Here is a 26,782-nt window from a genome sequence, read left to right as displayed (position 1 = left end):
GGTGGTATCTTGACAACTCGCTGTTACCTTGTTTCCTACAGACTGTGTTGATGCGACTTGTACATTACAGCCACTCAAACAGGACAGAGTAACAAGGCGGATTTTTTTTTTTTTTTTTGAAGACTTAGTTAAGGCGGCATGCGTATGTTGTGTAAGTGCTGCGGGAAACACTGAGATATGAATTGACATTGTCAAAAGCACACTTCTTCCTAGCCCCATGTATGTGGGCAGTAGTCCTGGTAGCACTGGGCAGCTCACATGCCAATGTTTGCAGCTGCATGAAAAGTCAACAGGGTGTTGACTGGGAAAGAAGCCTGTTCAGCTGATTTTGCACTGTAAATAAAGATATAAAAGCTGGGGTGACTGTCAGTAATTCAGGCCTGACCCAGTAGTGCTGTGCACTGTTCCTGGCTTCAGGCCATCCGTGTGTCTCTGCACAATTCCCAATACCATGTGCCAGCTGGTACACATGGCCCCTGCCTGCATCATGCGGTCAGGAGTCCTCTGAAAGGCAGGCTCACTCCTCCTAGATCTGTTCTGGCGCACAGGAAGAGCTGCATTTCTTGGACACATCCCAGTTTCCCCTCTCGGAGTTTCTTTTCAAGAGTCATAGCAGAGTGACCAGGCCTTGACCTCACAAGTGCTTGAACTCACCACTGGAGAATAAGTGCAGTGTAGGCTCAGCTGCATGTTTCTGGTATGGTTAGGGAGTAGAAAGTCTGCTATATACTGTGTTTATTTCTTAATGGTTGCAATTTTTGTGTGCGGTTTGTATTCGGAATACATTTTTAGCCTTTGGGAAATTGTTAGTTGTTTATTCATCTAGACCTCCTGTGTGATACTGTTCCATAAATAAATCAGCATGTCGTTGGCAGTAACTTACATAGGGACAAAAAAATCTACGATGTTGACAATCTGTGGTGTGGGCGAAATCCAGTACTTTGGGGGTTAAGTTGTGAAAGTTAATGTAATAACTGCTAGCACCATCTGCTGGCCTACTTCCTTACAAAGAGAGAGAGAGTGAGAGAGCTAGTGAGTGAGAGAGAGAGAGAGAGAGGGAAAAACGAGTCTGGGTTTTAACGACATCTCTAATATTCATGCTGATGCATTTTGCTGCTTTGTGCTTTCATTTTCCGCCGCTCTGCCTGCCAGACCCTCAAGCTCGCCATACACGCCCCAGCCAGGGAGAGGGGAGGGCAGCGAGTGAGAACGAGGAGAAAGACAAGTGGGAAAAGGAAGAAAAAAACAACCGGCCAAACAAGCAAGCAAGCTAACACAAAAGCCTTTTTGTGTGTAATAAAAGGAGGAACCTACCTTATCCTGGCTGGTGAAGAACACGAGGAGAGGCGCAAAAAGGGAAACGGCAAAGCGGAAAGAGCAGGAAAGAACAAGAAATAAGAGGCAGAAGGCTACGAGAGGCATAGAGGGCGCAAACGAAAGGAAGGCGGAAAGGGGAATCAATGAGAGGGGAGGAGAGAGGAGCCAGGGGAAGGCAACTCTGACACACATGCACACAGAGAGAGAGAGACTTGGGTAAAGCCAGACAACAGCGAAGCAGCACGCAGCAGCAGAATGAGAGCTTCCTGGACTGCCACGCACCTCCTCTACCGCCCACAGCGCTGCTCCCTCATCACCCTGTAAAGAGACAAACGAGGGTGAGAGAGAGGGAGAGAGAGAGAGCTCCCATGCGCTCCTCTTGAGCCCTGCCCGCTGGGGGAGGAGGAGACGAACAGCTTCAGCGCTCTTGCACTGCCTGAGAAGAAGAGCTGACCGGGGAGGAGGAGGGGAGGCAAAAACGAGTAGAGAGGGAGGGGAGGGGGGGACACACGGCTCAAGGAAGTGAGAGAAAACGAAAAGGGAAAGAGTGAGTGTTTGTAAGAGAAAGCGTGAGCGAGCAACAGAGAGAGAAAAATTCCGGCGAAAGGGCAAGGCTTTTGTTAGCCGGTCGGAAAGGGGGAGGAAAGAGGAAGAAAAAAAACCCCACCATGTCTACAGTGAAGAGGCCAAGAGGAAGGGTAAGTGAGCTGCTCTGAGAGCTAGGAGGGAGGAGGGACGAGGGGGAGGAGGAGGGGCCGGCAGGAACTGAACAACCTCCTCTGCTACTGGCTCATGCTGCACTGCCGCCATCTTGAACTCATTGCTGCTTTATTTTCCTCCCCTCCATACTCATTTGCTTTGCTGTGCTAGACCGTATCAAGGCACACTAGATTTACAGGGTTTTCTTTTTCCCCACCCCCACTGTCTCTTCATTCCATATTCTATTTCCCACCCTCTCTCCAAGCTGCCCTGCGCTGTAGTTATGTACAGTGTATGATTTGTGTGTGTGCATTTGTGTGTGGGTATCCTCCATGAGTTGAACTTGTCAGTCACTAGAGAGCTCACTACATGTGGAAATGAGGGGGTGAGAGTGAGGGAAAGCTGGCCGGCCCAAATGGAGCTCACTCTACCTTTTCATGGGCTGTAATGGTCCCCACCGTTTTTTATGGGACTACGTGCTGCTAGAGGGATTTAAATCACTGCAGTGCTGGCAGGCTGTAATTTCAGTTATTTATAGATGTATTACACCGCTGCAGTGCTCCTAGTTTTGGTGCATTTGATCGTTTCTCTCTCTCTCTCTCTCTCTCTCCGTCTCTCTGATGGAAGCCTGTTTTTATATTTTTCTTCCTCTTGCTGATTCTTTCATGTGCCCTCATGTTCTGCTCTTGAGCATTACTTTCAACCCCCCTCCCCCTTTTTTTTACCATTAACTTGAATGAGAACATTCCAGCATGATCCAGTAAATTTCTTCCTAATAGCCTGAGCAGCGTTGCACACGTGAAAATCATAATGCAGCTCTTGTGTGTATGTGTGTGTGTTTCCCCCCTTCTTTCCAAATTAATCGCTAGTTATTCAGCTCCCTCCCCCCACTTTGTTGGCGAGGTTCAAGCTAATTCTCTTTATTTAGCTAGCAGTGTGGAAAAAAGCAACCGGCCGCGCCTGGGCCATGTAGGCATACGCAACACATTTTTAGATTAGGTCATCCATTTATGGGTTCCCTCTCCGCTGGGCTCAAGGCCTACCACAAGGCACTTGTGTTGTGTAGGCATAACCGCAGTCACACCATCTATTATTCACGTATTATCTATCAGCCAGGCTGGATAATTTATGTCTGAAAGGCTCACTGTAACCTGCCACATTGAGCCAGTGTTTACCGTACCTTTTGAGTAACTTACTCCACCTAAAATAATTTTATTAGTATCAGGCTCTGAGAGTGTTCATGTCACATGGTTTCAGTCTCCTCCACCTGATCTAAGTGATTTCTTGGGGGAAACACTCGTGCTGAAGGTGTGCTGGTAGAATTACATAGGAGGTGTAGAGTTGAAGTGAGCATCATGTAGAGCTAGACAGGTCCAACCCCCCCACACACAGCACCTGAGATGAGGACCGCAATGAGCTCTGCTGTCTGAGAGGTTCACACAGGTTGTGTTTTCTGAATGTTTGATAGTTGCACCATTTTCTGTAAATGTTTGCTTATATTGCTCACCTATTAGCTGAGCTGTATGACTATAATGGCCTCATACATTGAAAATCAGATATACGTAACGCACTAAATAGTTATGGCTGTTATTCTAATATCATTACATGTTGTGTATATAGGGCTGCAACTAACGATTATTTTAATAATCGATTAATCTATCGATTATTTTTTCGATTAATCGATGAATCGGATAAAAAAACAAAAGCATTCATTTACATCAACTCAATACATACTTACATACATACTTGTTGTTTTAGTTAATACATTTCCGCGCCACTCCGCACGGCACTCAACTCAATTGCTTTTATCTCTGTGACTGAGTGGCTTGTCGCGCGACACAACGAATCGATAATGAAATTCGTTGCCAACTTTTTTTAATAATCGAATTTTATCGATTTTATCGATTCGTTGTTGCAGCCCTAGTTGTATATTACAAAACATAAAGACAAGTTTACTTTGTTTATCCTTTTTATACAGAAAAAAACAAGGTAGAACATGTCTTATAAAGCATAATGCCCCTTGAGGCAAATTTGTGTTTTGTACAACATCCACTTCAGTCACTCAACTCTGCTTCAAAGGTCAGGTGTCAACTTTTTAGGTTTTTGTGTCACTTGGTCCTTCTATAGCACATATAGCACGGCATCTGAGTTTTGGTTTGTGTCATCTACAATAGATGACATCATGTCAGTTATATTTGTCTTAAAGAGGATTATAATTCTAATTTTTTTTACTTTTCTCCCTCTTTACTCAGCCTCGAAAGAACGCTAATGGTCCTGGTAGCCAGGTACGGGTCCTCAGTCCCACAATAAAGAGCAGCTCATCGTCCTCCTCCTCTTCCTCATCGTCGTCATCCTCATCCAGCTCCTCATCGGAGAAGAGGACGCCACGTAGGACGCATCATCAAATGGAGTCACCTACACAGGACAAGCAGGAGAAGGCCAATAGGATAATATCAGAGGCAATTGCTAAGGCCCGGCAGCGTGGGGAGAAGAACATCCCCAGAGTTATGAGCCCTGAGAGCTTCCCGAGCTCTTCCTCGCAGTACAAGCACCGTAAACGTGAGCACAAAGGAAACGGCAAGGCACGGCCTAAAGAGAAGAACTGTAGGAAGGCCTGTATTGTACCCTCCTCCAAGCCCAAGCAGAAAGCCAAGATTGGGTATGTAGTCACAGCCGTTAATACTGTTAACCACTGAAATGCACCATAATTTGTTAAAATTATCCTGTAGGTAGAGATTTGATCAGGTCCTACCCTACCCAAAGCTACGTAGAATTTCTTTTAACATAACCTGAGCTTAAACCACTGCAGCATTTAATGAGCCTGAATGAACAAGTGACATATGCCACTGCAGTAGGTAAACACCCTGTCATTGTGCTACCATACTTAAGGAGATGTATGCACATTCAACCCAGAAGCAGAGTTGCATTATTGTTTAAAACTAATACATGTATTGATCATTTTCTGAAAAAAGGTTTTTCTTCACTGCAAGACTTTTCCTTCGACATTCAAATTCTCTCAGATCCTCTTCACTTCATCCATTTTTTAGTTAAAATGCTTAACCTATGGCAAACTGATACCAGTTACAAAGTACTGGCAGAACCAGATATGCAGATGTGCAATGTTAAGACAATCCTTTCATTTCACTTTCGTTCTGATTTAGGGGGAAACACTAAAAATAAACAACCTGATCCTATAAGCCTAAGGGAACAGCTGAGACTTTTTGTACATAAGATGGTATGACCTTTTGTGTTTTAAATGTTTATCTTAAGAGGCTAGATTTGCTGTTGTTCATTTGTATCTGACAAGCTGCTGAATCCCCGGGTCATCTCTCTCCATGATCTATTGATAGCCCCATGAATAACGTATGAACTCTACTTTTAAGAAAGATCTATCTTGAGTCCAAGTTAGGAGTCCATTGAGTTTGAGCTTAGAATCTTAGCTCTATTACTTAATGATACAACATTTGTGTTAGGAGGATGCTCATATTTATTTAGATTGATCACTTACACCTGCTGCCTGCACTTGTTGTTGCCTTTACTGATTTAACCTGCTTGTGTACCGGTTGATTGTTTTAGTGTACATTTTCTGCCTGTGGTTGTCAAGATTAAAGTTCAACAGAATTTACAGCACGCCATAACAATAAACCAGGCTCAGTCACTAGCATAGACATGGGAGGAGCAAACAAAGGTTGCATTTACATGTGAGACAGTGGTGTCGAGTATATTCAGGCAAGTAGTGCATCCCCCTGTTTAACTGCTATAAGCAGTGTGTAGCTATTAGCCACACCCAACACAAGCTATTGAAATATCAGCTGGTGCAGATGTGAGGGCCAAGGCAGGGAGCTAAAGGAAAAGGGGCAATGTTTAGATACAGTAATGTCAGATTGTGCTGGTGGAAACAACTACTGTAGTGTTATTAGTTTTAACCATGATTTGAGAAGGCTTTTTCTTTAGACTTGGCATGAGAGTGACTGACAATGGTCAACAATAATATCTGACTGGCAGCTCTGTTGATTAATAATCAGATGAGCGAGGCAGACGGGGAAAAACTGTTGCAGATAATTGATTTTGATTTGAGAAAGTTGTGGCAGCGCTGATGCTGCTAAAATGCTAAAAAATGCTAAAATGGTGAGATGATGGAGGAATCAGTCATAGTGATACAGTTCCGCTAGCTTTCCAGCTTTAGTTGTATGTACATGTCTGGTGATGCGGACAGTAACTCAGGATTGGTCGTTTGTTTCGTAGCAGTTTTGATCATTAAATATAGGCTCAGATTAATCATGCCATTTTTACTCTGTGACAAAACATTTTGAGATCAGAAAACTTAACTCTACCTTAGTTAGTAAGTGCACACCCAGATCCTTTGTTCCTTCTTCTTGCAGTCATGGAGACAAAGCTAATAAAACTTCAGCATTTAATCAATTTCAATCCATGACTTGTTAGTCTTAAAGGGAAGCTGACAACTGATCTGCATTCTGTCATTCTAATCAAATGTGTTACTGATAACAATCCTTGTCGTTACTAGGTAATGAGCTGTATAACCCATTTTTTTCCAGTGTAACCATACTTGGCCTACATGCAGAAAAAGCATCAGATTAGGGTACATGCAACATAGCCTGCGTATGGAGGCTAATATTGTCTCAGTCAACCTTTTATAGCATATATTACATCATGCATTCCAGCCATTTTGAAACATCACATTTATTTAGTCTGGTCTGATGACAGACTGGCATAATCTTACAGAAACGTTTATACACCATGACTTTCTATACTTGTTTGATAGCTTTGTTTCTCTATTTGTTTAGTTTCTAAACCAATTCTAGTTAGGTTTCTCAACACAGACAAATGCTTTCTGTCTGTGGTGTTGGTATTAATGCTACTATGCTGCATTTTATTAACCTCTTTCAAGCATAGTAAAATCTAAAAGATGCATTTGAACTTGTAACATATTGTGTTATTTATGCGGTACTTTCAGTGTAGCCTATTTATGTTTTACATAGTTAAGTTTTAAATTACTACCTCCAATTTTGCAATGGCAAGTAATATTTCAAGATCTTTTTCAATTAAGGAGTCTGCACTTGTCTGCAGAAAACAGGGAAGGTGACAATTGATAATATGCACATTATCTTGACTGAGCCTCAGACCAGTCCGAATTGTGACAATTGTATAAAGTATGCTTGATTTTGACAAAAGCAATCGGGACAAATCTGAATATGACCCTGTAGTTTGTCCTGCTTAACAAAATCTGAATGTTGTGATGCTCCTTCAGTGGTTTCATATGTGTAATGCAGAATCTTTTCACAGTGTGTGGAATCGTTTACAGTTGTAGCACCTACTCGGTTCACTCTCCCTTTGTTTTAATTAAGAAAGAAGTTCAGATGTGTGGGGCCTTGGTGCAAATGTGGCAGTGATGTATAACTCTGTCTGTTGTTGAGAAGAGGCTTGTGGGAGTGTGTGAATTTTTCGTCTGAGGTGTGAAGGTTTATAGCTGGCAAATGCTCATGCTAGTAGAGCTTTTAACTAAGTAGAAACTGCACAATAAAGACAAAACATACACAATTTGGAGCGGAGTTTCGAAAGAGCTGTACTTAATGATGAAGGTTGAGGCCTCAATAACCAACATACATTGAAAAAAATATACTTACCGGAGAGTTCCCTTTTTTGTTTAAACCATTCCCTTTTTTATTAGAAATTATGATGATGATTATCATCATTATTATTATTATTATTATTATTATTATTATTATTAATAATTATAAACCATGTATTGTATTGTGTTCCGTAAAGGACAGTAACATATCCAGCCAGTTCAGTTTTACTGAGGCTGGTAGGTCTAGTCCTTGTATCATGAAAAGTCAGAGCACGATCAGTCACAGGCTCATGGCACTGTAATGTAAACATGAGAACTAAAACATAAATACTACCGTATTGGCCTCTACACCGGATGACCTGATTATACTCCCTCTTTTTCAACACTTGCTTTTGGACTTCTTTATGCAGCCGTCAAAAAACTTTCGTAAAACAAAGTAGGCATATGTACCGTTTACAACATCATTAAAATATATTGTCATGTTTTAAATAAAAATACAGTAAATGCATAAAAAAGCAGATTAACCCTGTAGGTGAAATGAAAGGAAGGAAGACAGGAAAAACAGCTTTGGAACACACACCATACATTGTTATAACATCGTACTCCAAAAAGATTTGAACTAATCCATTTTGTATCAAGTCTGTGGGTGTGCTGCAATGTTTTATGTTTCAAACTCTGCCTTGGACTGCACTGCACCTCCACGTTCCCTGTACCTGTCCAGGCCCTCGTATCAATAACTTCAGTACTTTCGTCTGAGAGTGGAGACAAAGCCGGCAAAGTCAGTGATGGAGGCCTGGCAGTGCACATACTTATTTGGGGTTGGCTTGTAACTGAATTTGGCTTGAAACACCAAATACAGTGAGACCTGGTGTGTTTGCTCATCTGTATACATGTTGTTGGGATGTGTGTATTTACAGCAACGGTTGGAGACAATTGTTCTGTTACTACTAATGTGGGGTGATGGAGACGGTCTGCGTATCACGATGACAAGAAGCTCTGGGGAGAGATTCGTACTTGAGAAGAGTCCTGATCATATGCATGCACCACCCAGGATCTCCCCATAAAATATTAATGCATCATGGCTGCAGACGTACTAACCTTCCGCTAAAGTCATTACTTCAGCCTCCGCTCTGGTTAGGGTGTGTGCAGGCCTGTATTCAGAAAGCTTCAGGTTGTGTGTGTAGTTGGTGTTCAGTGTATGCTCACTCTTCCATTGCATCTGACTCTTCTTTAAGCAGGGAATGGGGCCTGAGACAAGACTATTAACCCTAATTGTCTGTGTACTTAGGGGTGCTTTCTCTGAGACTACTATGCTGTCATTACTACCTGGGTTTCTAGAATCATCAATTCCATTTAATTGCTAGTAAGTGCCTTCTGGATTACTTTGCAAGTTTACTCTACCAGGCGCTTGGCAAGCAGCCTAGGGGTCATATCATATCATATTATATCAAATGGAAAATATGTCTGACTGATGAGAAACATAAATTAATGCAGCTGATTAAAATATGGATGCACCAGCCGCTGTGGCAGGTGGACTAGCAACATGACGCATATGCAAGAAAAGATGTTATCTATTTGTAGTGATCTTTTTCTTTGCTATTAAAGTGCTTTAATATCAAGTTGGGCTTCTGATCTGGGGTGTTTGAGGATAAGATAAGATAAGATAAGATAGACTTTATTAATCCCACACTGGGGAAATTCCTTTGTTACAGCAGCTCAAAAGAAAAAACAATGTACACACATCAGAATAACACAAATACACATTAAGTAGACATAGGAAAAAAAAATATACATTGCACTGAGGGTGCAGCAGTCTGCTGCTGAAGGAGCTGCTCAGGGAACTCACAGTCTCATCTAGGGGGTGACAGGTGTTGCCCATGATTGAAAATGCAACCTCCATAAGACCTTTCCATCAATAAAGTGGAGAGATGGAGTCCTAACTGATGTAAAGTGGTACATTGATGTCAGCTACTGGGGAATTGTAGGAATTGCTTTAAATGTAGATTTTTGTTGATAACATTCTTTATCATTAACTTGTCTTTAATCTGCGCAGAACATTTATCAAAGCTTAAACATAGACGGTAAGATCCAAAAGCCTTCAGACAGTTAAAAACATGGAGGCTCCAGCGCCTTGCTGCTGGAAGGTACCCTAAAAAAGATAATAAGCTGTATGAGATCCATGTTAAACCATTGGCGTTTTTCACAGCAGACATTTTGACTTGATGTAGTAGGAAAAGCACATGGTGGCTCCGTTCTATCCCAGCTTAAAAAATAAGAGTTTAGTTTGTTTTCCATGTCTAATTTAACTTTCCCATTTTAAATTTAATGGCGTCTTTTCATTGAAAGACTTAAATTCAACATATTGAGCATGCGTCTTTTGGTAAGTAAGGGATATAACAGGGGGACCACAGGGCCTGTGCCTCTAAATCTAATGCATACACTGAGAGATTATTGCTGAGAGGATATATTGCTCTAAATTGTAGTATTTCATTATTCTTTTTTTTTTTTGCAAATTAAACAAAGGCCCTAGCAGATTTTTAGGTTTGGTCTGCTCTATTGGCACATATTGTGTATCAAAATATACCAACAAAAACTACTCTTTGGTGAGGCAAGGGTTATTATAACAGGCCAGGCTTGACTGATCACAGCTCTCTGTGTGCTGGAATTTGCTTTTCCAGGCAGCCTACCTGCTGAAAAATAAGCTCATATAATCATCAGATGAAAGCACCGTGCCGCTCATTCCTTTTTTTGTTTCTCCCTCCCCCTCCCTTATTTTTTTTTCCTAATATAAATTTGGTTCCTCCAGCATGCTCAAATCTGTGCATCCAATGTAAGCAGGCATGTTCTAAATGTGCTGATACTACAAAGCAGCAGGGTAGCAGGAAAATATCAAACAAAATGGTGCTCGTGAGATCAATTACATGATAGAAAATGGAGGTTTAAGTCTAGCCTATATGCAGCAGTGTATAGCTGTTCATATTGCAGGGCCTGCCTGCTAGCCGTCGAATCTCTTTTCCCTCACTTTTTCATTAAGAAGAGCTAAAGCTATGTTTTTTTTAGTTGAGTGTTTTCCTAGTTAATCCCTTGCAGGGTGTGTATGTGTGCATGTTTACGTGTGTGCTTGTGTGTGATATATTAACATGTTTGTGGGTCTATGTTGCCTGCCTTTGAGTTAAAATTCATGCATATGTACACGTTCTTGTGTGTGTGAGTGTTACCCAGTTTTTAAAATGTTTGCTGAATAAAGCAGAAATCCCCTGTGTGTCCATGTGCACTGTGCTGATACAGTATTTGTCTTTGAGAGGGGGCTTGATGGTGCTGTTACTACTGTTTCTAGTTGTGTGCTGTGTGGCACTGAGATTATAGCCTTCCATTCATAAGAAGCGGGATTTCCTGACAAGGACCAACACTACTGTCTCAATAAGCCCCTCAGGATGAGAAACAGACACACACAAACACCACACTTAACAACAGTTTTGACGGATAGTCAGACACAATTAAAGAGAGGAAGGTCTTTCTGAGATGCTGAAGCACCACATTGCAGTCTTGGCCTGCAAAGCACTATCATATCTCGATTCTATTAAAATCAAACCATCACACATACACTCCCAGTGGCGGCATGCCAAGTAGGGCAGGACAAAACTGGGGGGACAAGGGATGGAGGTTATTTGGCACAATAGGAGGATGGGTGGCAAGCAAGCCTCTAACAGCAACTAGCCTGTCACTCTCAGGAAAAAGATAGTGGTAGCTTATCATCGGGGGTCTCTCTATAATGTCAGATCAGGGGCAGCTGTAGTCTTATTAGAGATGCAAAATGATGTCTTAATAATAGTAAAGCAACCATTTAATTGCTTCCTAAAGTCAGAAATAACGTAATTATCACAAAGGACAACTATGGATGGCCTCAGTCATAAAGACGTAAAGAGTGCTTAGCAATGATAATCCAGCTAATTAAACTGTATATTTAATACCTTTTACATTGTTTTAAATAAAGATTCATATGCCATGTTTGTATTCTAACACACTGTCTCTGCATTGCTATCTGGTTACTGGTTACAGTTATATTATTTTTGTATTCTTTTTATTCAACAAAAAGTAAATGGCAGTTGTCGCAAAGCTTCCTGCCAAATTCTTTGGCATTTGATGTACCCCAAAATAGTTTTTAAAGCAGGCTTGCATGAAATATCCAGCCTGTTGAAGAGCCCCATACTGTTGTGCAGGGCACATCAAACTGGATACTGTGTGAAGTGAAATGTTGTGAACCATTAAACTTACCAGATGTGTTGCAGTTAGTCCATTGGGGCTATACTGTACTTCAATACATGTCCACATTGTTTTTATATTGACTCTGACAGTTACAATTAGACAGTTTGAGAGTGACATGTTTCATTTGTTTATTTGGTGGAGCAGATGTTCTGTCTACATGGTTTAGGACAGGTTTTTCTACTACTTTACTACCCAGAGGGTAGGATTATAAGAGGAGACGGACACCTTCTGCGAGTAAAGGCCCGGACAAACAGAGCCGATAATCGGCCGTTGGACAGTCTGGCGAGGTCAGTGACTCGAGTCTATTTGGTGTGTTCCGTGCCGTCGTCCGTCTGAGGGGCCGTCGTCATACATTTTGGCTGATTTGACATGTATAATCGGCGGGGCGGGCACTGCCGGCAGTCGGACTCAAATGACCCATCCGATTGGTAGAGTGCTTACCCGGAAACGGGGAGCGGAATGAGCGTGACTAGAGTCTCTCAAAATCTGATGAAAATCTTTTAAACTGACCTGTGTTGATCTGAAATGAAGACAGATTCAGCAACTGCATGGCCTATTTCTCGCTTAAAATGTTTTCAGAAACACGTTTCGGTGAACTATTTTAGTACAATATGAGATCATTATTCTGAACGAGCCGCCATGACAGCCTGTATTTGAATTTCCGGAGAAATAAGACCCACGTGACGCATTCGTCCAATCAGCTGCCGGTTTTCATTTTTGGGTGACAATACAGATTAGCGCCGCCTGCTGTTATGGAGACGTATTACGTCTCGTCGCTTTGGTGTGTTCCGAGGCACTTTTTTGACCAATTTGGGGAGACTGATCAGCCCAACAGCCTTTTTTGCAGACGTTTGGCTGTCGGCTCTGTGTGTCCGGGCCTTAAACTGCGTTCAAATAAATAAATCGGATTTCTTTTTCCCAACTTCAAATTATGTCCCCAAAGCAAAACTTTGTCAACATCTGTTTTTTCTAAAGAAAAAAACTGTCTCTGGTTTGTTCATCTCACTTCAATTTTTTATCTAGTGGACTGAAAAAGCAATTTATTAAAAACAATTATTATTATTATTCTAGTACCAAAAGGTTAAATTCTTATGTGCAATTTATATAATAAAAGATTGATACTTGGCATCTGTGTATTGATACAGTATTACCACAGAAAATATCACGATAATAAGCTATATCGATTCCCCCCCAACCCCTATAAATCAGTGTGGTTATTTTGTCAATTTTCTTTCTTGAACTGTTGTTGAGTTGTTAGCTCTCTATCCTTCAAACACGTATATATGACAACGCTAAGCCATCCTTCTCTTATGACTCAAGGTCAGCCAACTTGTGTGGTTTCTATTGCATTTGAACTGCCTGTGCAAAAGCTCTATAGCCAGTTCTTCACATCAGGGAGACTTGACCGTGACCCTAAAGAGTAGAACTGACTGCTTTAATACCTCTTTTTCTCAGTAAGAGGTTAATTTGAAAGTCCTCCCTGTCATTTGGGTTAATACATCTCAGCTTGTGGGGAGGTCTAGTCAGATCTAGATCTAGTCAGATCTAGATCTAGTCAAAGGGAGTGTGTGCTTTATCACTGGTGCTGCTGGTAAACCCCTGGGTGGTCCTGTGTCTCAGCCACAGCAGGGTGGAACAGGCTGTAACCATCACTAAGATGTGGCTTGTGTGTGTAGAATATATACTTTTTATCACATTAAGCTCTTACTATACCATGTTGTTCTTGTATATGTATATGCCATGCTTAGATACAGTATATGGCAGTACCCAGGAGCCACCATCAATGTTATCTTTCTGTACTGGCTCAGTCGGTGATTTCACAGTATCTCGTTTCACAGTTCAGGTTTTCAGAGAGTTGCTTTAGCCCTGTTACAGTATATGCTGTTAGCTGCTGCCTGGTGATGTGACACTGTTATTTTGCTAGGCTTGTATGTCATATCCCAGCCAGCTTTTATTTGGTAGAGGGAGAACATTGTGTTTTGTCCCATTCAGCTGCTTTGTTTTTTCTTCTTCTATTCTTCTGGGTGTGACAGCTGGGTTTTTTTTTTTCATTGTGTCACTCTGACTTGGCACATTTCTCAACCATTCATAGTGTCAATGGACATGTGCTGGTGTTGTTTTTCACAGGAAGTGATGTCACCATGAACATTGCCAAATATACGCCCAAGTGCATGTTGCATGGCAACCATAAAGTGTCATTGTGAAGAGGATTTGTTAAAATATAATATCATCCAGGGCCACCAGAAAGAAGGGACAGCTCTTCAGCACAGTGCTATTGGATGAATCTGCTGTTGTCTACTTTTTATACACTCAGATATTACAATATGTGAGGTTTGTGGGTCCTGAAATGTCTTTGACTTCATTTTCACCTGGCATTGACATCCGTCCTGAGTGATCAGATCACAGGTGGATAGCTCTAAGTACAGGTGAAAACACTCTCAGGATGCATTGAGATCGGATCGCAAAAAAAATTATTTGGAGGTGGTGTGAGCCGCATGTGTCCACATGCTAATAGCAATGGGAATGTGTCCTGTGTCCACATAAAAGATCGCCTACTCAACTGTGAGCTGAAATACATAGGCTAGCCTACTCCATTCAAAGTATTTCTCATGTCACAGAAACCACTTAGTGAATAGTGTGTTTTGGATGTTATCATATTCTATTAGCAGTGTGTCGGTGTTTTTGTTCCTGCATGCTGCCTGCTCCTATATCCCCGGCTGTCTCAAGCTCTCTGCAGTGCGGTTGCCTTGAAAATAACATTATTTTTAGTATCATAAAACGTCCCTGAATTCACCAATGTAGGACATTAGGCTACTACAAAACTTCCTGCTCTTATGTCATCTCCTTCTGTTATTTATTAGTCCTGTATTACCAGAGCTACAGCGCTGTCTGGAGTTGACAGTAGGTTGACGTGGTCAAAGCAGCGGCTTTGAAACGGTTTCATTTCCTATAAGTTCTTCGTAATTAAAGTCCTCCGTTATTTTGGTATTTGAATGCTTTTATTATGAAGCAGCAAAATCAGGAAATGTTAGGGCTTCATCAGCAGTAACGTAACGCGACTCCTATAAGCGAACATGAAACGTAAAATAAAGCAGTTATAATAAACTAAACTAAACACAGAGATTCAATTAGAAGCTACAAACGTACTGAGAGCTGAAGACACGGAGACTTTTAAAAACCTCTTTCTCTCCTGCACAGGTCCTGCCACCCGTCAGATCTCCTTATGTCGGCACCCTTTTATATAGGCTACTGTCTATGGTCGGCACACAGTCATTTTTCACTTGATTTATGTGAAAGTAACAGCTGACGTGTGTATATATTTGGAGACACATTCTACAGACAGGTGAAAACACATGATATGAATTACTACTACCCATACTGTGGGTAGTAGTAATTCATATCACTGGGCACTGTATACCTATGTCACTTAGTACATGGATTAGGGTAAGTGCAAACTGTAACCGCTTCAAAGCCATTGAAACAGACTAAGAAATTGTCTTCATCTCTGAATTGAATGGGAAGCCAATCAACACCACAGTCAATTGAGTTGAAAAGATCTTAAAGTTGGACAAAAGCTGGATTTAAAAAATAGTCAATGTTGTGCTGTATTAAACAATATACAGTTTAGTGGTTGCTGTTGTGTTGTTGTGGTTATTGATTTGTTGTATCTCCACACTGTGTAAAGATTAATGAGAGATGGCGAAAATAAAACCATCTCTGTCAAATGTCTGTCACCATCTGTTGACATCTACGATGTCAGTCTGTGATAGAAGTGAACCAATTATGCTACTGCTAGCAGCAAAATTAGGAAGCTTATAGACATGCCCATCTAATACATGGAATTGATATTTAAAAAATGTCCTGTAGAACAAGCTATTATGCTGTCTTAACAGGTTTGCATGCTGTCCCTTACAGGACTTGCATGTTTTTCAGCAGGCTGTCCTCCTGTCCAGTGGGCCCACTTGGCATCTTAAGAACTGACTTGCTGTCTCAGAGAATAAATGTTTTCTAACAATAGAAGATATAGGCAAGTGGGAACCTTTGTTCACACTCAATACGAGTCTCTAATGTAATCTCATATGAAAAAGCCCCACAGGGACATCCTTCTCACTAGAGACATACCTGCTCATGCAACAGTCTGTCTGAGTAGGCCTTTGATTTAGTGTGTGTGGAGCACAGAGCATGTTTGCCTTCGTGGGAACGGAAGGCTTTGTGGGTTTGTTATGTATATGCAAACCTATTGGAGAGTAAGAGAGTGAAGATGCTATTGTGTGTAAGTATGATAGCAGTGCTTTTTTTTATTTTTATTTATCCCCACTAACACCACACCAAGCCAGAGATTTGGCGCCTGTGCCTTCAAGAGATAATACATGTGGAAAGGCGCAAGATAGAAAGTGTGTGCATATGTGGTGAGAGAATATATGGGAAGAGGTCACAGAAATAATGTGTTTGTGTGTGAAAGAAAGAAGAGAGAGTTGGAGGATGAAGCACTGGCGAAAAGGAGAAGCTTGTTGTGTCTTTTCATCACGCAATCTGCTGCTATCTCGGCTCCTGATATCATCACATCCCAGCAGTCTGTCTTTAACTACAACTGTACATTAGGCCATGGTGAAAATAGCAACACTCACAAATCGGCAATGATAGCTTCAACAGAAAAATATTTACAGAATGAATTTGGTCTGAATCCGCAGACTAGGTTAGAACTTTAGCAAAGCACTGAAATCCTTTCTCCATAAACTCAGGCAGCAGCTCCCATTGTGAAGATGTTAATACGTCTAAGCATTTCCTACCATACCTCAGCCAGTTCCCAAACTGTTGTATGTATGTTGGGGACAAAAAATAGCATGCTGACAGCTGTACATAGAGAGATTCTTATAGAATATAGGCTGCTGTTGTAAATGCATGTATTGTATATGAACTGCAGTACAGCAGATGCAAATTTATGAACTCTTGTTTCACTCCCATCTTGCATACTGGTGCAAACATGCAGGGGGCTATGCAATTGTAGTCTACAATGAAATAAAAAGAAAATGGTTTTCAATCTTTTTTTTTCTGCAAGACATGTCAATGATGTGCAACCTATTAGATTCTCTGGCATGGTCTCTCAGCACTAAGAATTCACATATTCGAATCAGAATCGTCAAATCTGGCCTATCGTCGAATCATGGAGGGGGGCTGACTACAGCGATGAAATATTCAGCTGTGATAAGGTTGTGTGTAAAGCTCATTTTGTATGAAAACATTCAACTGATTAGGACACAGACATAAAAAGAGGAGCTTCTTATTTATTATTGCATAAGTGGTGCAGGGGTGGAGAAGATTAATTGAAAGTGGTTTGGAGCGTGCGCTCGTGTGTCACTCAGTCGAGAAGCGGAGCGCATGGAGCAGCTGTCCTGCTGGCGCGCTCTATACTTCTTTTACAGTCCTCTTGTCATAATGTTTTTCTGTCACAAATGCAACCGTTGTCTCGGCTTCACCCGGCATACATTGCCACGGCTTGCTGTTCTAGTGTGCAGGATTTGGTGATCATTGGGGCGGACGGATCATGCCACGGGCTGCGCACTGGATCACGGCTGTGCTCCTGTAATCGGGCGGTGGCACACACCTTGCATCTTACTTTGGATCATCTTTTACTATTTCAAAGTGAACCCACACTTTAGATTTTTTTTTCCAAGACATTTTCAGTTAAAGGTTTAAAGCAGCCATATTATGCTCATTTTCAGGTTCATAATTGTATTTTAAGCTTGTACCAGAATAGGTTTACATGGTTTAATTTTCAAAAAACACCATATTTTTGTTGTACTGCAGTGCTCTCTCTCACTGCTGCAGATCCTCTTTTCAGCTGGTCTCTGTTTTAGCTACAGAGTGAGACCTCTTTTCTTCTTCTTCTTCTTCTGTACTATCTTTGATTGCACTGCACATGCCCAGTAGCTCAGATGTAGATCATGTCAGCTAGCTAGCTCCATAGACGGTAAAAGAAAGGCTGTTTCTACAACTTCGGTCAGTTACAAGGCAGGATTAGCTGGGAGACTTCTAAATGAGGGCGCACATGTAAGTAGTTCTTTTGTAGATTATGGTGAACTTGTGTGTGTTGTAGCAGTGCTTTGCTATTGAGAACGAGGTAGCATGCTAGCGTTAGCATGCTAGTGTTAGCATTAGCGTTAGCATGCTAACGCTATGAGCTAATGGTTGCGGTTAGCCTGCTCGTTTCGGCTTGTGACGTCACAAGCCGTGCCGATTTTGAACAGCTCACCCAGAGACTGAAGGCAGGACACATTCAGAAACCGTATCTCACTCTAAACAGCATGGATGGATTTTTTTCAAAGTCTGTATGTGTGTGGAAGCACCAGAGACACAACATAACACCCCAAATCCCAGAAAAAGTGATTTTTTCATAATATGGGCACTTTAAATCCCTGCCGCCAAGATGCTCCTCCATTGGTCACGGATCATGGAAAGTGAAACTTAAATCTGTCATGCGGCGGTTGGATTTAATTCACACACTTTTAAAAATTCTTTTCACATTTTTATTTAGAGCATTTATGTTGATACTTATATCATAATAATTAACTTATCGGGAGAAAACGGGTAGTTCTATATAAAATCAGACATTGAGCACCCCCATATAGCCAAAATGACAAGATCCTCATTTCGCCTCTGCAGTCCAATCCGGCTCCTTTGATCGAAGCATCGAATATTCGACTATTTGGCTCTATTCTTAGAGTAAAATACTCTGATTAACAACAATTTAGTTAACATTTTTTTAATTAATCTAACCTTTATCTTATCATATTCATGGTTTGCTTCTCTCCCCCCCCCACACAGGAAAATTGTTATCAAGTTTGGGAAGAAGAAAAAGCGAAAGCCTGAGTCTTCAGAGGAGTCGGATGATGACCCTCCCACTCGACACACTTCTAAAGATGACGACTCTGTAAGATCCAGCACATACACACACTCACAACCTACAGTACAAGTTACTGTTATTGTAATCAGGGCTTTAATGCTTGGGGATTCTTGGGGTGTATTACATCCCACTTTATCGTATTAAAATGTTAATCCTAAAATGTGAGATAACATTTTTTTGTGGGAGTTTGCCTTCATTTTTTTAATGCCCACCTTATTCAGATGAGGTGTCAGTGTTATTTAATGTGGTGGTGTCACACCTCTCCTAAAAACAATTCTGGAAAATGTTTGGTTTTTTCCAGTTTATATTGTGGTTTAAGGCATCGGGTAAAGTGATGTCCTTGGTCTGACTGTTGACACTGCTGCTGAGCCTAGAGGAAGGCTTCACAACTTTAGAGGGAGCCTGGGAGGATTGACTCTGTGGTTCATGTGGGGGTCATTCAGTGGGCGGTATGATATCTCAAGTACACATGTTTATCTGTTTTGATGATGGAGATATGATGGAGACATCAACACTGCATTATCTAGGTCAACACACCAACAATAGCACCTTCATGTGCACATGCACACACCTAAATTTAAGTTTTTCTTTTAAAAAAGGTTCACAGCAGCCAGTGAAATAGAAATCCTCCAGGGATCTTATGTTTGTTTGATATCAGAACACTTGCTAAATTAAATTATCACGTTGCTTTTTTTTAAAAATTTTGAATCCAGAGTAATGATTCTGTTTTTCACTTAACACAAGGTACCGCTGTGAAAAATTAGTGATTTCACACCTAAGGTTGATATTTTTTTAAGGTACAAAAAAAGTACCAGGGGGAGGCTGTCCAATACATCCTAAAACATTCTCTAAGATGTATGTTGGCTATTTTCTATGTGATCTGATCCAATATGACAATTGAAGTAGGTGAGACATCTTTTATTCTAAGTCATGATGGATATCTGCCATGTTACGAGTGACACGTCTGAATGAGTAGAGAAGACAAAATGACTTGTCTAAGAAATGTCTCCCCCTTCGCCCCATCACCTCTCTCTCCTTTTTGCCTCTGATCCGGACTATTGCCTATGATATAATTATGCTCATTAAATGGCACCCCTGGCCTTAATTAAAACAGTCAGTTGATGACTCATTTAGGAATATCCTGTGGACGTAGCATGGCTGACAGCTAGACAAGAAGCATGGCCACCTCAGGGGTTCGTCCCTATTGTCATGGCATGTGGTACATTGGCTTTTCCAGCTTCTGGTCAGCTTGGGTTTGGGGATGTGAGGGTATATCTCCATGGGGATATTATACTCCACACCTAATTAACTTTGGCTCAGTGGCATTTATTCCTAATTAACTACATATTATCATTAGGAGGGTCTTGTGTATTGATGGAGGATACAGCAGCCCACGCATATGATAATTATAAAGGCTTGACAGAAGGAATAGAAAGAAGCTGGATTTTAAAGCACTCTCGTTGTGTGTGGGGGTTTTCTGAGCATAATGTTTTTCACAGTTTCTTTCTTGGTTTATTGAAATTTAACAAGGTCATTTATGGGTTATTTCATGAACTTCAGGGGGATGGGGAACCTATATTATCCTTTTCAATATGGGTTAGTGCGAATATTCAATGTTTTTGTGATTCATGTTTTACATAAATCTCCAAGAAAAATAAAATGAATACAGCAGGTCTGTTGATATAGTGATATTGGAGAAAATACAGTAGAATCTAGACTAGAATGTTATCTTTTGTATCACAATTATAGATCATATTTTGGATCAATAGTAACCACAATGTCTGGGCATTGTTGCTGTTTCTTTGATTAAAATGAACTGCACATGTGAAACGGCAAGATAATTTAGCTTAGCTAAGCAGGAAGTAGCCTCACACAGCCTTGATAATAGATCAGTCCTGAATCATAATTATAGATAATAATCATAGAGGGAACAGTGTGCACTGTGTGGTTTACCGCTGAGCTCTGGTAACTTCATGTACAGTGGCACTCATAAGTTTATGAACCCATGCTAAAGTTGACTAAAAAGAGGAATAAAAAAAATCATCTTTTGGAAATTGATCTTAATGGCTTAATTAAAAACATTAGGAAAAATCCAACCTTTAAGGACACCAATTTTCCTTGTGAATGAATAATGTATTGTAAATAAATAAATGTTCTTCCTTAAAATCCTCATTTTTTTAACTAAGGCATTAAGATCAATTTCCAAAAGATGAATTTTTGTGTTCCTCTTTTTAGTCAGTTTGATATTTTTGTAAATGTGTTTCTTCTACCTTGTCTTGCTTTTCTAGAAGAGGCGATCAGGTCGGCAGGTGAAAAGAAAGAAATACGCTGAAGAGCTGGAGGCCAGGTTGTCAGATGACGAGGTCAAAGTTATTGTCAAAGCCAAGAAAACCAATACTGGAGCATCCAAGCAGCCTGCTGTTCAACTCTTTGTAGTAAGTAGTTCTGCCTCAAACTCCCTAGAAGCTAAGAAGTAGAGCTTAAATCCATTCATTTTTTAGAAAGAAAATGTAAAAAAAATACTGCACCCGAGAGCAGAGTAGAGCCAAATTATTTTCATTACTGATGAATCTTAAAATTATTTTAGGTATTTTTTGGCTTACAAACAAAAATCCATGCAAAGAATAGTTTTTTTTGTGGCAATCATGCACATGAATATTGTTGAAAGAACTTATTTATATACCGAAAAACAAGAACAAATTTCATAGAAGAACAACATGCTCAGTGAAGTGCAGCACAGCCTGTTCTTTTCACCAACACATTGTGACGTACAAACCAGGACCCCTGCAGTATGCCTGTACAAACAGGGAAGATACAGATTTAGTGCCCATTTTTAATAATTTAGATGCAAAAGCAGAGAAATCAGGATGGGATTATTGTGACGACAGCTCTGCTCACAAACATTTTTCTACATTTAAATTGCCCAAAAGTTCCACCCTGGTTTCCGTCGTGTAAATCAGGCATGCTTTTTCAGTTGCTCTGCACAGGTGGAGGCAGTGCTGAAGTAGCAAACTTCACCTCTCAAGTCAGTTTTATTCACGTGATACAAAATCACAAATACGCCTGGTGGCTTTACAATCCATACGGCAGCCTCGAACCATAGTTCCTCTATTCAGATAAGTAGCAAAAAAACAGGTGAAAAAAAGAGTAGACACCGTTTTTGTTGTCATTATTACACACTATGGTGTGTTTTGGTTTTTGTATGATGAAGTGTTAATAGCCTTATACACATTTATGCTGTAGGAGACTATAAAGTAACACTTGACATCCAATTTTTTTTTTTCATGTCCACTGCATTTCTAGGAGAATCCCAGTGAAGAGGATGCTGCTGTTGTTGACAAAATCATGTCTTCTCGTATCGTCAAGAAGGAGGTAGTGAGTTGCTGCTGTTTCTTTTCCTACTTTTAGTGATCATAAAAGATACAGTAACTCTCTGCACAATTGGGATGAAAGTTGCTTTTGCAATTATTTTGCTAGATATTGCCATCTGATTACATTATTTTAACTTACATTACCTAATGATATAGCATAATACAGCTATTAGCCAAGTGAAAAAAAGAACTCAATTTGAAGTTTGTCTGTAATGAATTACTGTTCTGTCATTTTAAACATCTCTCTAGGTTTCTCCAGGAGTGGTGGTCGAAGGGGAGGAGTTTTTTGTCAAATACAAAAACTAGTAAGTTAATTTGCGGTTCATTTAAGTTAGTTTTTATATTAACTACTCCATGAACCATAACAGAAATATTCTAAATAATATTGTGTGATTATTTATGTGTATTATTCCTGTATAATCCTCCCAGTTTAAGTAAGTGTGGGGTCTGTTTACTGTTCCAGACATTACTGTGGCACTTCTTAAATTAGAACACAAATTCTCAAAACTAAAATTAGATAAAAATTGAAGCAGATGTCCTGAAGGCTTTGCGGGATGCTGAATAAGAACTACATGATTAAACAAGCATACAAGCATCTTAGGCATCCGTCGGACAGCTTTCAGTATTGCTATTTAAATGTTGCAACAGTGATTCAATTTCTCTTCTATGAACTCTTCATAAGTTTACTTCCACAGCCTCCCAGAGAAATAATTTCTTTTCACTTGCCAGATAATCTGTCATCGGCCAGATCGCATTCATTATGTTTTCAGCCTAATGATGAAAAGGACTGAAAAATTAATGTCACAGTAGGAATTTGATGAAAGCAAATATGATAGAGAAAATCAGCGACTTTTTGAACAGCATGTCGGTAAAAAAACCTCTGTGACCACATCTGGAATTTGTGATCACACCTACTGGCCTCAGCAGTTGACCCAGATGCTGTTTAGAAGGTGTATTTCAGGGTTTCTCACGTGTGTGTGTGTGTGTGTGTGTGTGTGTGTGTGTGTGTGTGTCTGTGTGTCAGCTCCTACCTACACTGTGAGTGGGCCACAGAGCAGCAGCTGGTGAAGGACAAGAGGATTCAGCAGAAGATCAAACGTTTCAAGATTAAACAAGCACAGAGGGCACTCTTCTTTGCAGATGTAAGGCTGTGTGGTTGTGTTTTTGCCTGTGGACATCTGTATACTGTCTTTATGTCATACTTGGGCATTTGCTATGAGCAGGTGTGTGTTTTCACAATGTGGTGTTTCTTAGGACATGTTTGTGTGGGTGTGATTTGTGTACATGCATATGAATGTTGTGTGTGTGGATGTTTCATTTCATTTTTGTGTTTTGTCTGTGTGGGCTGGCACATACGTGTGCATATATTTGTATCTCTTTGCTCGCTCAGTCGATACAGTAGTGGTACTTGTCTCAGATTCCAGATGGTGAGTGGGCATTTAGGTTTGTGCTCTTATTGTCTCGCTTTCTTTCCTCCTTGTCTTTTTTCTATCTCTCTCAGATGGAAGAGGACCCCTTTAACCCTGACTATGTAGAGGTAGACAGAGTGCTGGAGGTATCTTATTGTGAGGACAAAGACACAGGAGAGGTAAAGTGAATCCTTTTTCATGTGTTAATCATATCCATGAGTAGCCTGTGTGTGTTTTTGTGTCTACGTGCCTCAGCATGTTTTACTCTTTTTCAATTGTTTTGTGTTTTTTGTTCTTTTCAGTATATACTCCACTCTAGTGATGTCTTTGTATCTCAGAAGTGCCCAAGGCCATCCTAACGGGTTTCCCCGCAGCCTTTGTTAATATTATAAAAGCAGACATTGGCCTTGCTCCAGTCTTTTGCAGTAATAATTCTCCTCTGCCTGCTTTAGGAGGTGGTGTACTACCTGGTGAAGTGGTGCTCTCTGCCTTATGAGGACAGCACCTGGGAGCTGAAGGACGACGTAGATCAGAGCAAGATTGAAGAGTTTGAGCAGCTGCAGGCAGTCAAGCCAGACTCAAGGAGGATGGTAAGCCATGCCCACTGACATTCCTGACTTATCACTGTATTTCCATTTTCCTCTATGGCTATATATATATATATATATATATATATATATATATATATATATTACATTTTCGATTCTAACGTCACAATTCGATTCTCGATTTATTTTAAAGCACAGGTTGCTATGCCATTTTTAGACTAGACTTTTATGCAATATAATATCTGACCTTTATTCGCACATTGTGACATTACTACACTACATTATCAAATTGAAAACATTTATTAACAACATAATGTAACAATAACTTATATTTATAACCTGCCATCTAGTTTCTCTTTTGTAACTGCAGTCTTCTTCACAGACATTCAAGTTCACAACAAAACAAATGAACCGACTCACTCCTGTTTTTTTTACCTCACTCGTGCCAGTAGCGCTTCGCTCAAGCTGAGTGCGAACGGTGTATGCTCCGTTGTGTGTAGCTGGTCTTCTTCTGCTACTGTGTGTGTACTAATCTAGCTCATTAGCGCCTCCACTGGAGTGGTGGTAGAATCAATCAGGAAATGGACTACCTCGAGCAGGCTATACCTTATATACTGTCTATGGGCTACACGTGTGTGTTTTTTTTCTGTTTTTTTTCCGCTTGGCAAGCCGACTGTGTGTTTTTCTGTGTTTTTCCTACTTGCCTTACCTTTTAAAAACATGCTGCAAGCAAGGCTTGCTTCATATCTGTCACTTTTCCTAAGATTGCCCCTTGTCTTTCATTGCCATCATAATGTATGAAATGCTTTTATTCCACAACTAAAATGTAAATTAGATGTAATTTGAAAACACTAATTCTAACTCTTTATATAAAATGTGTTACTTAGGAGCGGCCACCGGCAAATCTGTGGAAGAAGAGGGAACATTCGAGAGAATACAGGAATGGCAACAGCCTCAGGGACTACCAACTAGAGGGGGTCAACTGGCTCCTCTTCAACTGGTACAACAGGTCAGTTTTAAATACTGTATAAATGCACACATCTACAGCCTGTACACACTGAACCCAGTTTGCCATTGGTGTGAAGCGGTCATTGTGGGTTATCTGACCAATACTCACAACCCTGATCTTGACCAGGGTTTTGTGGGTGTGACACTGCTTAGCTGTGGTATGAAAGGGTGAACATAGTTAGTTAGTGATTATTGAACGATCATTCCAATAAAGTTGCTAGCTAAAGTTAGGACCCCTGCACATTGTCTGCTTTTGCAAGTAACTTTAATAACATTTCAATTTATTGCAGAACCACACACATTGTGCAATGTATAGAGCTCTAGGTGGCTGTAAGTTATCGTAAATCTGGACTACATGGTCAAATTTGATACACATATAATACAATGAGGACAAATAATGGAAGAAATATTTAAAATCAAAATGTCATAGATTATTTTGCTTTTCAAGCAAATACCTTGGCATAGGGACATGCTGCCACTTTGCATAGGTAAGATAGCTTCATCAGCTTTTTTTTTTTTTTTTTTAGCTTATCTCACACCTCAAGCTAAAAAGCATCACTTAAAGGAACACGCCGACTTATTGGGACTTTAGCTTATTCACCGTAACCCCCTGAGTAAGACAAGTCAATACATACCCTTCTCGTGTACGTGCGTGTTGTAACGCTGTCTGTTGTTTCCACCGGTAGCTTAGCCTAGCACAGAACCTGCAGGTAACTGGTTCCAACTAGCCTACTGCAAATCCTACTACAAACCGGGAACTAAATTCTCAGAAAGGCTTGCTGCAAAGCAAATCACTCCGCCCAAGTAGCAGAAGTAGCAGAGCTTTGCCTTTCAGAGAATACAGTTCCCAGTTTGTTTACGGTTAGAAGATGGCTGTGTCTCATGTTACGTTGTTTTTTGTACACGCTGTGACTCTACAAATCACAACATGTAAATAGAATACAACATGTTGCCGTTATTTTGTCAGTTATTCGGAGCAGTAGGCTAGTTAGAACCAGTTACCTGCAGGTTCTGTGCTAGGCTAAGCTACCGGTGGAAACAACAGACAGCGTTACAACATGCACGGACACGAGAAGGGTATGTATCGACTTGTCTTACTCTGGGGGTTACGGTGAATAAGCTAAAGTCCCAATAAGTCATAACATACTAACATACTGAAACAGTCATTTAACATACTGTATTACTATAACCTTCAGCAATCCCATGCCGATAGAATCCATTATATGTATTGATTCAGAGATTTACATATGCATTGTGTATTTCAAGATGAATCCTCTTGAGCTTTGGGACTGCAGAAAATGAATAATGAATCACTTTTCTTGTGGTGTGTGTGTGTGTGTGTGTGGAACACGCTGTGATTTGGCTGTATTCACATTATTTGGTTGGGCTTGCAAGGAGAGTCACATTTCCTGTCAATGTGCACACTGCTGCAAGAAATGCTGCACAGTTGGACATCTGGAGTACGGAGTGTCAGTGTGCTTGCATTAACCCTGAGAATTGGCTTTATGTGTGAGCATGCAGGAGTGTGTGTATGCCTACACAGAAAGTGTCATCAGAAGTAGAGAGCTGCTTAAGAGCCGGTGGGAATATCTGCACATTGCAATTAGCATCAAGACATAATACCCCCACCCACTGGACAGCTGAATAAATGGTTTGCTGGAGTACACCAC

The 26,782-nt window shown here is 40.6% G+C and overlaps 1 protein-coding gene across 11 annotated transcripts in view; it reads left to right on the top strand.

Annotated features, from left to right (window-relative positions):
- The window catches only part of chd9 (chromodomain helicase DNA binding protein 9), an 84,606-nt gene that overhangs the window by 26,037 nt on the left and 31,787 nt on the right, over positions 1-26,782 (top strand). For 9 of the 11 annotated variants that reach the window (XM_031281492.2, XM_031281495.2, XM_031281493.2 and 6 more), the window contains 9 exons: positions 4,269-4,675; positions 18,698-18,803; positions 21,065-21,211; positions 22,080-22,148; positions 22,397-22,452; positions 23,172-23,289; positions 23,649-23,735; positions 24,009-24,146; positions 24,992-25,113. In XM_031281492.2, coding sequence (XP_031137352.1) covers positions 4,269-4,675; positions 18,698-18,803; positions 21,065-21,211; positions 22,080-22,148; positions 22,397-22,452; positions 23,172-23,289; positions 23,649-23,735; positions 24,009-24,146; positions 24,992-25,113 — 1,250 coding nt within the window. The other 2 variants (XM_031281498.2, XM_031281496.2) reach the window with 2 other exon arrangements.

This window comes from Sander lucioperca, chromosome 3 (assembly GCF_008315115.2).
Source record: "Sander lucioperca isolate FBNREF2018 chromosome 3, SLUC_FBN_1.2, whole genome shotgun sequence".
Classification (NCBI taxonomy): Eukaryota; Metazoa; Chordata; class Actinopteri; order Perciformes; family Percidae; genus Sander; species Sander lucioperca.
This window is presented reverse-complemented; position numbering and strand designations above follow the sequence as displayed.